Source organism: Lactuca serriola, chromosome 9, assembly GCF_051521515.1.
Source record: "Lactuca serriola cultivar US96UC23 chromosome 9, Lser_US96UC23_V15, whole genome shotgun sequence".
Classification (NCBI taxonomy): Eukaryota; Viridiplantae; Streptophyta; class Magnoliopsida; order Asterales; family Asteraceae; genus Lactuca; species Lactuca serriola.
The window spans coordinates 14467132-14485465 of NC_136416.1; the positions used below are offsets into that span (position 1 = coordinate 14467132).

The window sequence follows — 18334 nt, forward strand, 5'->3', positions numbered from 1 at the left end:
CGGAATAACGGTAGAAGATGTACAACTACGTTTGTAAGGGATGAAAAATAGCTTTAAACGTGCAAGTTGCTATAGCATAGTTGCTCTGCATTTAGTCTTCTTTGTCCTGGAAATATATTTTATCGACTTTTTTTGGTAATGTAAATTCGGACAATAGTCAAAATAAAATCAAATGCAATATTTAGTGCGATATTTTCTAGAAAAGCCAACGGATATTTAGTGAAAGTATAAAAATACATGAAAAGCAAACAAAATTTCACCTTTGGTCCTTGTGGTTTTTTGAAAAATAAGACTTTTAGGATAATTTTGAAAGTGTTGCATCAATGGTCCTTATAGTTTCAAAGTAAACACGGTAGCCATTTTAGCTAGGGATGAGCAAAAGAACCGAACCGGCCCGAACCGGACCGGAACCGGGAACCGGCTTCGGCCAAAATCAAGAACCGAACCGGCCCGGCGGTTCTACCGGTTTCGGTTCTATCGGTTCCCGGTTCCTACCGGTTTTTGTCGTTTCTTCAAATGTTGGAACCGGTCCTCAAAAAATAGCATCATACGGTTCCGGTTTTTGCCGGTTCTACCGTTTTTTGCCGGTTCTTCCGGTTCCGGTTATATCGGTTCCGGTTCCTACCGGTTCCCGGTTCTAAAAATCCACAAAAATAACGTCCCGGTCCCGGCCCGACCGGTTCCATCGGGTTCCGGTTCCGGTACCGGTTCAGGTCGGTTCCCCAGTCCATATGCTCATCCCTAATTTTAGCCATCTCCGTTAAAAAAAATATTGTTAAAAACATCTTAATTGCCCAATTTCTTCTAAGCCTTAGTCTCTATTTGTACCAAAATACATGTCAAAATAGTAGGTTATATGTTGGAAATGCCTAGTAAGTAATATTTGGATTTATCACGTTTATAGTCAATGAATCGTTTATTAACATATGATGTATCCCCAAAAACTTTTGAAACTTTTTGAAATACTCTTTTGTATAAAAAATCAATTACTCTTTCCTCATCTGAAACATTATTTAGAAATCATATAAATAGTTTATTAATCAATGTTCAAATTATTGACTCTTAATCTAAAATTCTTCATCTATTCATTTTAAAAACACTACGTTTTCTCAAAACTCTTTTTACAGCTCATTACTTTTTTCATCTTGAAATGTTTAAAAAATATAACAGTCATATAGCACATAAATGGAAGAATGCAATGCATTATGCAACTACATTCATCCTTGTTCCTCTTACTGTCTCATTCACCGTTTTCTCATTTTGATAGCAATGAAGACTATGATATAGTTAGCACAAAGCATCCTACATCATGACTTCTCTCGTTTTGTAATTAGTCATCATCAAGGATACGGGTGAACTATCTGTTGGATTAAGGTGTCTAAGCCTGTAACTAAATTGGTATATATTCTTTGTAATTAGAAACAAAGTCAGTTTTTTGGTTGCCCTCATAACTAGAACTTGGTTAAAATGACATTTATAGAGAGAGGATGATTTATTAGATTATTATATGATTAATAAACTAATTGGATATTTCGAGGAAATAATTTATTAATATATTATATGATTAATATATTAATTAGAAATAGAAAATTGGCTTGTTACTTTATATGATTAATAAATTAATGTGAAACGAATTAGAATTAATTAATTATTAATCAAAATTAATTTGGAATTCATTTTGGATTAATTGGAATTAATTAAATGTCCAAGCGTTGAATTGTAACTTTTAATGATTGAGCAAGGAATGAAAATTCTAAAACCTATATAGGTTGTGAACGAAATTAGGAGGATTCCAACGGTTTTCAGAAGCCTTTTGGTGGTAAATAAGGAAAATATTTGAATTTGGAATAAATCCATTATTTAATCCTTCATATCTTGTTTTGTCCTTAAGTTACCTAAACTATAAATAGGACCCCCAAGGAGATTGAAGTGATTTATTTACTACAACAAATCAAAGGTATGTAACCCTAATCCCATGATTTCGATAATATTAGGGCTTATGTTAGTTTTGTTGTTCATAGTATACTTCCTTCAAAGTGTTATGACATAGACCCTTTATAGGATGTATTTACCCTCTTAATTTTTAAGTGTTTTCCGTATTGTACATGATTTTGTATTACATAAAACTCATCAGTGGTATCATAGTTTAGGCTTATCAAACATTGATTGCATATTAGTTGAATTAAACAAAAAAAAATTATGTCAGACTAATCTTACGATGTGACAGTTATCTGTTACGTCGTGAACTCAGTATAAATCCAGAATTTCAGGATTTCTTGCCTAATCTGATTTGTGTTTGTTATTTGGTAATTATCTGCTTAGAAATAAGTTAGAATCCTATTTTTCATGTTTTGGATGATTAAATAAAATCCCTAAATATGACTACCTTCATCCCAAATTAATTGTCCACGTTTGACTTTTGAAGTCTTTATTCTTCAGCTTTGACATGAATATTTTTGTTTTTAATAGATAATATTCGATGCAAAATATATGAATGGATTGTATTTTAAATGTCTTTTCATTGTTATAAGTTTTATCAAGTAATATATAACACAAATAAAAATATTTAAAATCAAAGTTAAAAAAAAAAGATTTCAAAAGTCAAAAATGGATAATTAATTTGGGACGGAGGGAGTATGAGATATATTTACTTGATAATTATTTAATTATTTGACTAATTAAAATTGAATTACCACTTATGAATTTAATAGTCAATTTAATTATAAGATTAATTAAAAGATAATTATAAATCCATGATAAGTTTAAATTGATTAATTTAGATAATTAATATTTATATCTTATATTTTGAAAAGATTTAAAATACACCTTATACTATATATGATTAACTGTTTAATATATTATATGTATAAGACAAGTCAGTCAAATCATTAGTAGACCTCATTTACGAAGCCATACTCCAAGAAGGGTATAAAGATGATGGCCTATAAGATAGCCGTTGAATGAGTGTCCACTCTCACCCACCGCTCCCATGTATGGTGAAGGGTTGTTAGCAGAACGAGTTTGATAGGACATAACCTATAAAAGTATGGTACCACAAAGTAACTAAACCTTTTATAAATCTCACTCTAGTTACTTTGGAAAAAATGTGAAATTGTATGCTAATCCATGAAAATGCACATTGTTTCCTTATGGGTTGTTAGTGGAACATGTGTGGTTAACCGACACACTAATTTGGGATTATAAAGGTGAAATGATGAAACAGCTCGTGTTTATGATTGTTGATAGAGCATATGTGGTTAACCGAGAGATTATAAATCGATCGAGGGTGTTTGAGCGGGTTTGCATGGTTATTCACATCTTAATTGTGATCCTCGACATCCCAGTCATAGTTAGTAAGATCATAATCGAGATTAAATATGTTATTGATAAGATTCAATGAATCTCAAAGATCTATGAGTTTCATGTGATTGAAATTGGTGAGATGACTCTACCTACCTAAAATAGATTCGAATTTGATTACGACATCCCTCTTCAAAGGTCAGATTGAAAATATGGAGCATAGCCTTAATTTAAATTGTGGGTTAATAATTAAGGATTAAAATAAACTAATTTGAATTCTCTCTTCTCCCAAATTTTAGATGTCAAATCAAGACAATGATGGTCTTCCTCGTTCTTCTGAAGATAATCTTCCACATTCTAATAAAGGTGAAAAGGATTCTCTTCTTCGGGGAATGATGGAACTGGACATCATGCTTCTTTAATTCTTCCACCTCATCCTCATGTGGCTCTCCCAACGTCACGTTTAATTTGAGTTGAAAGATATGAAACTACTTAATCCCTACTGGCATGTAAACATGAAGATGAAAATGTTATGTGTGCGCACGTTCTGAAAATGAAGTCAAACAATGACAAATTGGAAAGGATGGGGGTCATATTCCCAAATGAGCAAGTCATTGATTTGGTTCTTCTTTCTCTTCCCGAGTCATATGGTCAGTTCATTAAGAACTTTCATACGAGGAATCTTGATGTGGCCCTAATTGATTTGTAACATCCGGATTTTTCGGATGCATTAATGTGTGTTTAACCTTGAGACTTATAGAGTGACTCGACGAGTCATGAGTCCGACTCACCGAGTAGGGCCAAGTTGCCAGTGTGGAATTAATGAGTGGACTCGACGATTCAGAGATTGTTGGTCAAAGAAACCCTAATTTCCCGGGGGTTGGGGCCTATATAAGGGAACTTATAGCCTCATTTGCAGCTCACCTTCACTGAGAATAAACCCTAACGTCCTTTTTGCTAGAGAGTGTGAAAGGAGCTAATTTTGGGGTCTTTTGGTACAATTTCTTTTGAAGAGGAGAAAAGGATTCATCAAGGAACAAGAAGGAGGTCAGTGGATCGGTGTTATTTCGTCCAAGAGCTTCTGGAGAAGGTAAAAAGTTCCTACCTTTCTCCTTGTGGTGATTAGATCTCATGTTTTGATGATTAGGTCTTTCTATCACCTTTTTGTTGAGATATGAGTACATGGAGTCCCTTTCTAAGTCTAGACTTCAGATCTGGACCTTGTGAGGTCCAGAGGGTCCAAAGGCTCAAGCTTTATTCAGCCACTTAAAGAGTTATGGTGTTTTGGTGCCTTTTTGGAGCATGTATTGGCATTTTGAGCCTTTTATGCCATGTTTGAACGTAAAGCTTGCAGCTTTACGTAACATTCGACCCTTATGGTGGTAGATCTAGTGTTTGGAGTGATAGATCTACCTTAATTCGTCTGAATAAGGAGTCTGATCAAAGGGACTCGCCGAGTCCATGGCCTGACTTGACGAGTCGGTGAGGGTTTGTCCCGATGAATTTGATTGTGCGATAACTCGGCAAGTTGGGGTCAACTTGACGAGTTGAGCTGGACTTTCTTGAGACTTTTGAGTAAATGAGGGGACTCGATGAGTCGCAATAGTGCACTCGACGATTCGGGTCAAACATGGACTGTTGACTTGAGTTTGACTTATGTTGACTTTAGGTTTTGGTCAACATGAGTAATGGAGACCATGGAGGGGTAAAATGGTCTTTTACCCAATTCAAGAGTTGAGAGAGAAGAATAACATTTGGTTACTTAGAGTCAAGAATCGAGTATTAATTATAAATGTGTACCTTATGTGTTAGGCATTAGCTAGTTCGAGATTCGAGTTCGAGGATAATTGCTTGCTGCTAGCAAGGTGAGTTTTCTCATTATACTTTACCTAGAGTGGTACTTATGTGTGACCGGAGGGTCTTATGTGCTTACATTGAGTATTATGTTATCCTGCCTTATTTTTTATGTTGTGCATTATGTCTTTGTGATTTATGCTATGCAGAGCTTTACAGACCAGACCAGAGGGTCCAACGAACCTTGGAACTGGAGGGTTCCACTGAGACACATAGACCAGAGGGTCTTACAGTGATAAAGCCTCAAGTGGCTAATGAGTTATGTGTGTTGTATTTTGAGGAACTCATTAAGCTTCGTGCTTACCGTGTTATGTCTTATGTGTTTCAGGTTTTCTCAGGATCGTGGGAAGGCACCAGTTTGATTGTACACACCAGTGAAAGAGTTATGTTTGAAGATCCTAGATTTTAATCAAACAATTATGGAGTTACGATTTTTAAATTAAATAAATGAGATTTTTGTGAAATGTGTTATGAGAATTATGCGATTTTAAATGAAAATTTTATTTGAAAATTTACGATGTTGCATGATTTGACCAAGATGTTGATAGTTGTTGAAGTAGAAATGTTTAAGAAAGCATATGAAGCAGAGTTGCTTAAGGGGTCTAATTCCAAGAGTTCAATGGACATTGACAATGGTAACATTGGTGATACAAAAAATATTTCTCTTCCCTATGGAAAGGGGCCTACCAAATCAAACTGTTTGATCGTATGGTAAAGAAAAAGTTCAATTTTGGGATCATTCCATGTGTTAAACCCAAAGAGTCCATTAGTATCTACTGTCAATTGAAGGGACACTAGTTGCGAAGCTGCTTAAAATACTTGAAGGATCTTAAAGATTGGGAAGTCAATTTGTGTGAATCTACTTTAGGTACATCCAAAATCTAACCCCATAAGTTCCTATTCTTAAAATCTTAATACATTTCGATGGCATTTCAGGATCTAAAAGAAGGAAGGAAGCTTGAGAGAAGTGAACTAAATCTGATCATGGGAAATAGACTTTGGTCACATGTATCGATGGTCAGAATTTGGAGCTGCTACTAAGGAGTTAGAATAATTTGATACAAGATGTGATGGTCACATTTTGTGGTGATACCTCCACCACGTCGTGGTCAACCAAAATTCACAATTTACTTTTTAAATTTCGTACCTCGATGATCCGGATGTTAAAGATCTGGCTCTTCTCATTAACTTAATGGATAAAGTTGGATCACCACAATGCATGATCTTAAACCCTAAGTCCTTTAAGCTCTCTAAAGGCTACGTATTTGTGCATGGACTCAATAGAACCCAATCATGGACCTTTTTCCCACTTAGCAGAAGTCTAATAACCAAAAGAGTGTTATATCAAACTCTGGAGTTCCTCAAACTCCAAGAGCATCCATAAAAGGGACCAAAACCAACCATAGTGAGCACAAACTTATATTTAAAAGAACAAAGGTCAAAGTATAAACTTTATGCCTCAAATGACTCAGATATCTGAATAAGATGATGGATCTAAGCTAGATCCTTCTTTCCTTACACCAATATGGAATGCTTTCTTCCTTAAGCTTCACCAAACCATGAGAGGAAACTTAAAACTAAGCAAACAATCTCACAACCAAGTATAGAGACTAGGGTTTTGATTGGGGAGGACGGAGGCTGAAGATAATGACCTAATCTTGGAGTTAATGCCTTTAAATATAGGAGAAACCCTATAAACTTGGGCTTGGGCTGCAACAGCAACCACGTAGTGGTCACTAGCTTGTCATGTCATGGCAGACCTGGACCAGCAAGCCCAAAATCCAATATAAGCCCAACTTCACTTTAAGCACAAAGTCTTATCACATAGCCCAAGAACCTTATTCCTTAAGGTCTAAACAGCCCAAACATTCAAATAAGAATTATCTCAAAACAGGATGTTACAAATATGATCTATAAAAGATTAGCATCACAGTTGGAATAAAACCATGATTTTATCTGAGAATCAATGACAGTCCAATCCTCATCATCATCGCCTTGAGGTTAGGATTTACCGATATTTGACCTTGACATTTAGCACCCTTGCACATATCAAGAAAAATACTACGTCATAGTTTGTATTTGAAGCCATACACATGTAATTTAAAGCTAAATTGTGGATAGACATTAGTGAGAACAAAAACCAATAAGTAGAAGTAGAAGTAGATGTCATGATGGGTGCTGCAAGATGACATAGTTGTCATTTGGACCCGATGAAAATCGAAAAATAAATGCAAGTATGACAAAAAATAATAAATAAGAAGCTAATAGTGAGAAGATGGAAGGTAATACGTATGTAGTATGATCTAGAAGAAACAACAACAACAATCTTGAAGAGGCAATGATCAACGAAAACAACATACGTCAGGAACGATGGATGTCGGTGATGCTAGGACATTGTCAAATAACAGCAAGGGTTGCGATTGTGGTGGTGAGATGGTTTGGTGGAGATCATAGACCGGGATCAAAAGCAACAAACAAGTGATCATTTTTTTAGGATTACAGGAAAAAGTTTTAGGCACTGTGAAACCCAAGACTTGATATCATGATAGATTATGTAGAAAACCTCTTAATTAGGGTTACATGTGTAGATATCAATATATCCTCCCTAATAAATAAGAATCTTATTACCATATGTCATTCTCTCATTCAATTTGACAAATGTTAATTTATAACATCTTGTTTGAAATAAAGTAATTAAATAATAAAACCGGAACCCCAAAAGGTAAATTTATAATTGATATTAACTTATAATGGCCCTAAAACCAATAATATTTAGCGGAGAGTGGTTTCGGGGAGCCAAATGATATAATTTGGACTTTCGAAGGTTAAAGTGTAAATTCAGGATTTATTTCGTAAAGATTTTTAAAAGTCAAGGCATGTTTGGTAAGATTAGGACTTAATTTGAAGAGATTTTGGGAGCTAAGGGCTTAATGGTAATATATGGACTTCTTTTGAAAATAAATTATAAGGGAGGGGTTGTTTAGTAACTGTTGGATTTAATATGAAAAGAATTCTAAGATTAAAGGTGTAATAGGTAAATATGTGGACTGTTTTGAAAAGGTTTTATGGAAGAGGGGCTAGTTGTGTTATTATGGGGAATGAGCTTTGGAGGCGTCGGGTATATAGCTAGTGAAACCCTAATCCTAAGGCATGTGTTGCAACCGCTAACCCCTAGGCATCGGTCGCCATTTCCCCCACCCTCCTTCTTCACCTCCGATCTCCGCCATAACCATAAAAGCCCCTTAACTGCCGATGGCATCACCGAGTGAGACAACTCTCATATCCGCCTACTGCCTCATCGACGAATGCCACCATTCCACCACCTGATGCCACCTGTCATGTCGTGTATGGCCGGAGAAAACCCCGAGAACGAAGGGTGAGCTGTGAATGAAGAAGAGCTGGTCGAGAAAGGCCAGGACCTCTCGGTTAGACCACCTTGACTCACAATTTTGTCCTTGATGTGTTCGTCGTCATGAGCGTCATCTGTTGCCGCCAGAGAAGGCTTGTGACTTCCACCCGCTTCGAAACTCTTCCCGCTGTCCCGCCGTCCGCTGTTGCTGCTGCCGTGAGAGTCGCTGCTGTCGTCGATGGTGCTCCTGATGCCGTCACTGTGCACCATCGGGGGTGGCTATCATCGCGACCGCTTGCCGACATCCAACCTCCTTCTGCCGCCGCCGTGAGCCACCAGGTGGGTGGCTGGGGTGCATCTCACAAATCAGTGTCGTGTGTGTTGATTATAGGGCTTGTGTGTGTATGATGTAGCTGGAAAATCAAGAAAGGCCACTGCCACCACGAGCCACCGCCGGCCACCACTAGGGTGGTTGTGTGTGTGTGATAGAGTAGTTAGTGTGTGTGTTTATTTTTGGATTAAAAGCCTTGTAACTGTAATTAGCATTGAATAATGGAAAAATAATAATAACCACCACCGTAAGGTGGTGGCCGCCGCCGTAAGCCGTCATTGACCACCACTACCCGAGGTGGTAGTGGGTGGTGCCCCACCAAGAAACCCTAATTGACTTAATGAAACTCTAATGGGTTTAAGGATTAGTTTTGGGCTTATTGGGCCATGTTTTGGTGAAAACCCTAATTAGGGTTTAGAAAACCCTAATTAGGGTTTAGAAAACCCTAATTAGGGTTTAGAAAACCCTAATTGTGAGTATTTGGGCCTTAGACTTATTTGGACCCACTTTTAGGCCGTGGGGGATTGGATTGTGTATTAAGCCCAACTACACTATATGATTTATGACTTAATGGATTAAGGCTTAATGGGTTAAGTAAGAAACACTAAACCCTAATCGTCATTTCATTTGGAAATCCTAATTTCACTTGGGCCTTGAGTTGGGCCTTTCCATTGGGTTTGGTGATTGGACTATTAATGGACTTCCAAGAATAAGCAAATGGATTAAATAATTATATGGGTTTTAGGATAAGGCCCACGTCAGAGTCTTGGGCCCAATTTGGAAAATTAGGCCATTGATGGGCCATAATTGAGCCTTTATGATTATGTGAGATTGGGCTATATATTGGGCTTTGGCCATTACTTGACTTTTGGGCTTTTGGAGTTGGGTATTAGAACCCAATTACTAATCGGGTATTGTTTGATGTTGACAATTCGGGAAGCTGTCAACCAGCAACTAGAGTTTCATCCGCGAGACTTCAACAGTGTTAGGTGAGTTATCCTCACTATATCAGCAGGGTCTAAGGCACCAAAGCCGATCCTTTATGGATTGTATTTGGATTATGGCATGTTATGCTTACTGATTTACATCCTGGTAGTTAGGATGGTGAGATGCTATGTTAGTGACCTGTTAGGTCGATATCCTGGTTATAGGATTGTTGCTATGCCTTGTGATCTGTTAGATCGGTTTCACTGTTATATATATACATGCTAGTGTTATATAATATCTATGTGTACATGATTGTCCTGGTTATAGGATGATGGTATGTTAGTGACCAGTTAGGTCTGTATCCTGGTTATTGGGATGTTTCTATGATTGGTGATCTGTTAGATCGGTTTGATTGTTATATGAAATGAGCTAGCATATGATATTTATGTGCACATGTTTGTTTGGTTGGGGGTTGGGTTGAGGCGGTCCCGGTTTGTGTTGTAGGCCAACATACCCAGGGCGGTCCGGATAAACTGAAGGCCCTGCAAAGGGATTCAGTCAGGCCGAAGGCTCGACGAGTGGTCCGAATAGGCTGTAGGCCCTGCGAAGCGGTCCAGACGTGTCGAAGGCTCGGAGAGCGGTCCAGATAGACTGAAGGCCTGCGAGGCGGTCCAGTCAGGCTGAAGGCTCATTATGCATGTTGTTCTGTATTGGTTATATGATATGGTTATGTTTGTATGACATTGGTATTTTGGGGGTAACTCACTAAGCCTTCGAGCTTACATTTATTGATTATTGTTTCAGGTATTCTGATGATCGCGGGAAGGCGAAGGCATTATCGTGCACCTCCTTACATTTTCATGATTTATTCTGGGGATACTCTGATGTTTAAATTATTTTGAAAGTAAACTGTAATAACTTAATGGTTTTAAATGTTTTAAAAAGTTTTAAATTGGCTTGAATTTTTGGGTGTTATACAATTTATGGTAATTTAGAAATATTTATTTTCCACTTGTCATTTACTTCATTTTTAATTTCCCAATATATAATTAATTTAGTTTCCATAAATTAAATATATCATAATGACTTTATTAATTATAAGTTTCAAATTTCAAATTTCAAATTTCAAATTTCAATTTCATTTTTTAATATATTACAGTTTAAACCATTATATTTTACATTTTATTATAATTAACCATTATAGTACACAAGTTTGACAAATAAATACGTAATTTTAATTTATTTATTTTTTGCATGTTTTTTAAATTTATTTTCTCATAATTTTCATTTATTTCAAATTTCATATACTAAAAAACTTCCTGTTTAATCCTTTCTATCTAATGTTTTGTTTTAACCAACCTGTATAATATACAAGTCTCACAACTAGTAGAATAATATATTACAGTTGAGTCTCTATACTATACAAATGAATATAAATTAACAACCAAAAGTATAAAATATATGTCAAACAATTTTACTTTTTTTATATGACAAGTCTAATAAAATTCTATACTACTAAATCCAACGGACGAGACTTGAAACCTTTGACCATGGTGAAATGACAACATCTAATATCGTTGGGCTAAAAACTTTTTAATAACAGTTTCATTATTATTTATAACATGTAATTCCTATCTTATGATTCAAGTATTGTTGGTTTATATTGTCATGTGTTCCCATGCAAGATGATATTAGCTTACTTATAAAGTTTATTAGTACAATAGATATAATGTGTAGGTACAAGCAGTAAGGGGAAAGAAGTATCTTTGAAGACCTATTTTGTACCTTGAGATGTATTATGTAATAATATATGGCGAGGAACATACACACTACATACATCTATTCGATTTTGCACTAGAAGTGTAAAAAAAATTAAATTCGTCACAAAGTCTGATAAATGTAAATTCAGTGTAACTTCATCGGTAAAACCATTTATTGACGGATTTTATAATAGAAACTACCATCGTAAATGAGTATTTTCCTAGTAATGCAACTCTTAAAAATTTTATGCAATTCCTTTTTTTTTGTCCTGCTATATCTTGTGGGATCTCCATAAAATATGACAGGTATGATAGAACTTGGATATTTTTCTTTTAATACGAACATGTTGTATGCTGAAGTGTTCCATATGACATTTTTGAGGTGTATACAGAAAAATTACAATTTTAAAAATAAAAATAAAAAAGGAAGAGTAAATGCAAACGCACTAGGGTAGTTATATTAAATTAATTCAGATACTTACCGACCTTTGAAATTTAAAAAAGTTTTTCTCCTTTGATTTATAAACATTCTAGTCGATGGTCGGGACAATCCATTCCCCGCTCCAAGCTTTTACGAGCACAATTCAATCCAAAAGGTCTTAATGTCTAATTCATACCCATTTTTTCAATCTCACTCATCATCGAATCACGGTTTCAACGAAAACGATTTCTGATCCTCCTACAATTGCCTGATTCAATACCAGAGACTCTCCGATGGGTAATGTCGTTCAATTTTCAGCTTATTTAAATATACTATTCAAAATTTGATGCGCGTTATAATGATTAGAAAACGGAATGTTGTTAATTGTCGACAATTTTGAAATTCGAATGCTTATAGCGATGTCAATTGTGTTCTTTTCATCGTGTAATTACAAATTGATCTTGTGTTAAGTCTTCTTCTTAAGCCATAACATGCATGTAACGTTGAATGATGAAATACAGAAGCGTCTTACTTCTGTTTAGATATTTGATCGACTGGAATGATCACATTTCAGGACTAGGTAATTTTTTAATTTATGTCCCATGGGAGGTTTTGTTCCGTTTGTTCCTTTGTAATAATCGTAAGCAATAAGAGTCGGAATTTAAGGAATATGTAAAATAAATAAAGATCATTCTTCCCTAAAAGTTGGTATAAATCTGATAATTAATACCAAAACTTATTTACGCTATGATTAAATATTGATCAAGTATGATAGGTTTCGAGTTATGTTGTCATTGATTATATAGAACTCTGGTAACGGTTGAATTGTTTGTAATCACATTTGGTATCTTAGATGATATGAAAATTCTGATATTCCAAAGTAGCGAAATGCTTATCATGCTATATTTGTACATTTTGTTCTTCTCAGTGGATGCTGCAGCATGTTGCTCCACCCATCTCATTGATGGAGATGGTAGTTTTAATGCAACAGGACTTGACAAGTTCATGAAGGAAGTAAAACTTGGTGAATGTGGTCTTTCTTATGCGGTTGTCTCTATCATGGGCCCACAAAGTAGCGGTATAGATACCTTTTTTCAAGTGTAAAAGTTACATTAGAAAATCCATTTCAGTTGATGCAAGTTCCATCTGATGATTTCAGTGATGCTTATGTGTTTGGGACAGGGAAGAGTACACTTCTAAACCATCTATTTCATACCAACTTCAGGGAAATGGATGCATTCAAGGGAAGGCAAGTATCTGTTTTGTTCATTACTTCTCTTTTTTTCTGGCACCAGTTTAGCAAAATGACTGCATTGTCCTCCTATCAGGTCTCAAACCACCAAAGGTATTTGGATGGCTCACTGTGCTGGCATTGAACCTTGCACTATTGTAATGGATCTTGAGGGCACTGATGGAAGGGAAAGAGGAGAGGTTGTATTCTGATTTCTGAATCCTGGTTTTTTATGATTCCAGGTTTATTGTTCCTTTTAGTTGTTCACAGTTTTAAGCTTTTGAATGCAGTTTACTGTTTTATGATTCCACTTTGGTGAAGTGTACCTTTTTCATTGCTTGCAGCTTAGTAAATTTTTGCATGTTTCAGGATGATACTGCGTTTGAAAAACAAAGTGCACTTTTTGCTCTTGCTGTTTCAGACATAGTGCTTATAAACATGTAAATGTTGCAATCTCTCTGACATACAATTTCACAAGGATTTAACAAGTTTTATAATCTATATTGCCTTCCTCTTTAAAAATATATGTTAGGTGGTGCCATGATATTGGTCGTGAGCATGCTGCAAATAAGCCTCTGCTGAAAACTGTATTCCAGGTATGCCATTTATAGATTTTTCTTTAGCTGTTCTCATCATTGTTAACACACAACAATTTAACTTCCTATTTCTCCTTTTCAGGTCATGATGCGGTTATTTAGTCCCCGAAAAACAACTTTAATTTTTGTTATACGTGATAAAACAAGAGTAAGTGTGGTTTATCCATCTATCTATCTATCTTACACACTGCTGTTGATGCTTATTTGATCTTTTTTCCTTTTTGTTTTCATTAGACGCCTCTGGAAAATTTAGAGCCTGTCTTAAGAGAAGATATCCAGAAGGTAAACTTTGTTAAACTTATTTTTATTTGTACTGATACTCTTTTACCAAAGAATAAAAGTCTAAAATGTTCTTGATGATAGATATGGGATTCTGTTCCCAAGCCAGAAGCTCACAAAGAAACACCACTGAGTACATTTTTCAATGTAAGATACAGAACATATTACTCTTAGTTTACTTTTAACAAAAACTATTTCTCACAAGTGTCTAATTATATTAATTATTGTATTTCTTACTGATGACTTGACCAGATTCAAGTTGTTGCTCTTTCTAGTTTTGAAGAGAAGGAAGAACAATTCAAAGAGCAGGTAGAAGAAAAAGTTTTATGTATGATATCTTACATGGGACACATGACACATGGACACCTTAAATAACATATTATTATTATTATTATTATTATTATTATTATTATTATTATTATTATTATTATTTACTTTTTATATATTATGCAAGGTTGCCAATTTGAGGCAAAGATTCTACCATTCTATTGCACCTGGAGGGCTTGCTGGTGATAGGCAGGGAGTAGTTCCTGCTTCAGGTTTTTCCTTTAGTGCAGAACAGATATGGAAAGTTATCAAGGAGAACCGAGACCTTGACCTTCCTGCTCACAAGGTAAATGTAGTTTTCAAAATTCACTCTTTTTGATTATTTTTTAACCATATTCTGTGTTTTTACTGTGTGTGTGTGTGTGATGTCTTTTGATGCTTCTGTAGGTGATGGTGGCTACTGTGCGTTGTGAAGAAATTGCTAATGAGAAATATGCTGCCTTTGTTGCGAACAAGGTTCATTGTTTTCATGTTTCATTAGTTGATGTTTTCCTTGAGATATTTAAACTAACTGTTTTTAAAATGTTACATACAGGACTGGTGCGAATTAGAGAATACTGTGAAGTCTGAATTGGTGCCGGACTTAGGGAAGAGGCTTAGTGCAATGCTTCAAACTTGTTTTTCAGGGTATGCGCATAAATAATTAGCATATGTCCATGCATATGCACATATGTACTTATTCTTGTTATTCATGTGCATATAACTAACTGTATATTGCATTACAAATTCAAGCAAATTTGTTGGCATCATGTTTTTATTTTTAGTATAAATTCCTTTTGCAGATATGACGATGAGACTACATTTTTTGAAGAAGGAGTTAGGACTTGTAAGAGAAAGCAAATGGAAGAGAAGTTGTTGCAAGTAATGTTATGCTATATTCAATTGGGATTGTGGTAAAATATACTTTATATAACTTAATTCCCCTCATTAGTCATTACTTGTTTCTTTTTTAGCTTGTTCAACCATCCTACCACTCAACCTTGGGACATATAAAATCTGAAACACTTGAAAAATTCAATAAAGCATTTGAAAGCGCTTTGAGTGAAGGACAAGGGTTTGCAGTGGCTGCCCGTGATTGCAAAACATCAACCATGAAACTATTTGATCATCAGTCTGAAGGTAATAATAACATCTTCATATAATATAACTATTATGATAGTAATAAATAATAATTATCAATATGCACATAAAAAAAATATTGTCTTGAATGTATAGGTGCTATCATCAAACAAGCTGACTGGGACACATCTAAAGTAAGGGAAAAGTGTTCAAACGAAATCGATGCACAGATTGCTGATGTTCGTAATACAAAGTTAACTGATCTTTCTACACTATATGAGGTAATAAAGTTTTGATATATACTTTTCTTTTATTAGATACTCAAGTTAATTATATGTATTTTTTTGTACAGTCAAAACTAAAGGAAGCATTATATGGACCAGTGGAGGCTCTTCTACAAGCAACTAATGATGACACTTGGCCTGCAATAAGAAAACTTTATAAACGTGAGACTCAAACAGCTGTCACCGAGTGTTCTGCTGCACTTTCTGGCTATGAAATGAAAGAAGACTCCAAAAAAGAATTCCTTTCAAAATTGGAAAATCATGGTAGAGATATAGTTGAAAAGAAAGCCAAAGAAGAAGCTGGCAGAGTTTTATCTCTCATGAAAGAGAGGTACTGACACTGTGCATTTCTACTTTTTATTTGAAACTATATATTTTTACTGTTCGTATAATTAATTATCTTATACAGGTTTGTAAGCATATTTAATCATGATAGCGATCAAATGCCTCGAGTTTGGACTGGAAAGGAAGATATTCGCGCAATTACTAAAACAGCTCGTGCTTCTGTAAGAATCTTAATTAATATTAAAAAAATAATAATTGATGGCTGTAGATTTTAACATGTGATAGTTCTTATTTCAGTCTTTAAGGTTGCTATCTGTGTTGGCTGTAATTCGTTTGGATGGAGATGCTGATAAAATTGCAGATATACTAGTCCTTACTCTATTGGATCCAACAAAAGTTGCTGTTAAAAGCTCCACAACAAACGATCCATTGGCCTCAAGCACATGGGAAAAAGTAATGTATTTTTATTCTATTATTAATTAATATGATTATTTTGTTAGATATTTTAATTTGGTGATTTATCTGGTGTTACACCTAGATCCCAGCATCGAGGACGTTGATTACTCCTGTTCAGTGCAAATCTTTGTGGTGTCAATTTCAGAGAGAGACAGAGTATACTGTAACTCAAGCTATTTCTTCACAGGCATGTTATTATCTTCCTAATGTTAATATTATCTCTGGGATTATTTAGCAATTGCATCTTTATGATTTTCGTTTTTCAGGAAGCTAACAAGCGAAGCAGCAACTGGTTACCACCTCCATGGGCTATTGCCGCTTTGTTCGTCCTGGGATTCAATGAATTCATCACTCTTTTGAGGTTCTTTTTTTGTATTGTATTTTTTTATAAAGTCTCAATATCTGTTCATTTTGATTACCTCAGTACCAACCTTTCTCCTATTTTATTTTCCAGGAACCCGTTGTATCTAGTAATGATTTTCATCAGCTATTTGCTTCTGAAAGCTTTGTGGGTTCAACTAGACATAGGTGCTGAATTCCGACATGGCTTTGTAAGTGTTAATGCCAAGATTAATAAAGAATAGGTTGTTCATGTATAGTGCGTGCCATGGATTTCAATGGGATAAAAATTGCAATCTTGGTCCCTCCGAAAAAGGTGGAAACCAGAGACTCGATGACCTTTCATGTCCATTTTGTTGTATCTTTTTGGACGAGACAAAAGATGCAATTTTTGTCCCACGTCACATCAATCTCGTAGTTTATTATTGCATGCCAAACTAAACGTACTAGCATGTGTTATATATGTGATGTTAACGTATGTATGGTAATTAAGAAAAGAAGTTGCAATTAATATTTTATGGGTTTTACTTTTGTTTAATCTTGTCGATTTCCAGCTTACAGGAATTCTGTCGATTTCCACCAAGTTTGTTCCTACCATCTTCAATCTTATGAGAAAACTGTCGGAACAAGGACAAAGGCCCACCGAACTCCAAAATCGTCCACACAGCTCCTAACTAATATCGAGGACAACGAGTTTCCATATAATAACACTGGCATCGCATTTGATCTGTATAAGCTAGTAATTTAAGTAAACGGAACCTAATTGATGAGGCCCTATGGACATGGCACACGTGGTGAACGTGAATCAGATCCATACATATTTGTGCGTGCCGATTTAACTGGTCAACTGTGTGAATACGATTCATATTAGGTTTTGAAGCATCCTAGCTACACCCCAACAGTACCATATTCTATTAATTAGGCGATTCTACTTGCTTGCTTGCTTTACAAGTTCCTTTTAATGGTTTTCTCTTGTAACAAAGCCATATTTCTTGTGTATTTTAGTGTATGGAATATGTATCCATCGTGATGCCAAGGTAAATATGTTCTTTCTAAAGACGACCCGATTGTTAAACAAGACAATTGTTTGATCTGTGTTTGACGTTCATGGACTGAGACTATATCAGTGTTAACATGAGACAAAAGTTGTACTATATTTTGTCTCACGAAAAAGATCTCGAAAATTGGTATTTTCGCAAAGAAACTAAAAAAGTGTATAAATAAATCATAAAGTTGTATAAATAAACCCACGTATGTCTTTTGAATACTGAAATATGATGTCGATGACTACTGAAAAAGCAATTTTATACATTATTTTATTTTATAGATGGTTGAAGTTGAAAGTGATAATTTGATCTTATATCCTTACATTTTTTGGTCATTTTAATGATTAGTTCATTAAAACAGTATTCGACTTAACTAGCAGTTGTGAATTCAAATTCTCAATACAACATATGCATATTTCATTTCAATTAACATGTTAGTGAACAAATTAGAAGATCTAATATGTTATTTTCCTCCAATGTTTTTTGATTA

At 35.2% G+C, this 18334-nt stretch overlaps 1 protein-coding gene across 2 annotated transcripts; it reads left to right on the forward strand.

Annotated features, from left to right (window-relative positions):
- Positions 1 to 12043: 12043 nt before the first annotated feature.
- LOC145074458 (protein ROOT HAIR DEFECTIVE 3-like) lies at positions 12044 to 17855 on the forward strand. Of its 2 annotated transcripts, XM_079020827.1 has the most exons (23): positions 12044 to 12239; positions 12871 to 13020; positions 13125 to 13191; positions 13271 to 13373; positions 13543 to 13613; positions 13706 to 13769; positions 13852 to 13917; positions 14004 to 14051; positions 14133 to 14195; positions 14301 to 14357; positions 14503 to 14661; positions 14763 to 14831; positions 14911 to 15002; positions 15158 to 15236; positions 15329 to 15494; positions 15591 to 15715; positions 15787 to 16049; positions 16128 to 16224; positions 16301 to 16456; positions 16542 to 16650; positions 16730 to 16820; positions 16914 to 17010; positions 17353 to 17855. In XM_079020827.1, the coding sequence occupies exons 1-23, from the start codon at positions 12236 to 12238 to the stop codon at positions 17470 to 17472; spliced, it is 2316 nt and encodes a 771-aa protein (XP_078876953.1). In that variant the 5' UTR covers positions 12044 to 12235; the 3' UTR covers positions 17473 to 17855. The 2 variants fall into 2 exon arrangements, with proteins under 2 accessions (XP_078876953.1, XP_078876954.1); XM_079020828.1 differs by lacking the exon at positions 12044 to 12239 and having other exon boundaries at positions 12933 to 13020; positions 13102 to 13191.
- Positions 17856 to 18334: the final 479 nt, after the last annotated feature.

Coding starts and splice junctions, on each gene's coding strand:
- LOC145074458 (XM_079020827.1), top strand. Junction 15,003..15,157: donor CTTCAAACTTGTTTTTCAGG/GTATGCGCATAA, acceptor TTCCTTTTGCAG/ATATGACGATGAGACTACAT. Junction 16,457..16,541: donor CCTCAAGCACATGGGAAAAA/GTAATGTATTTT, acceptor TGTTACACCTAG/ATCCCAGCATCGAGGACGTT.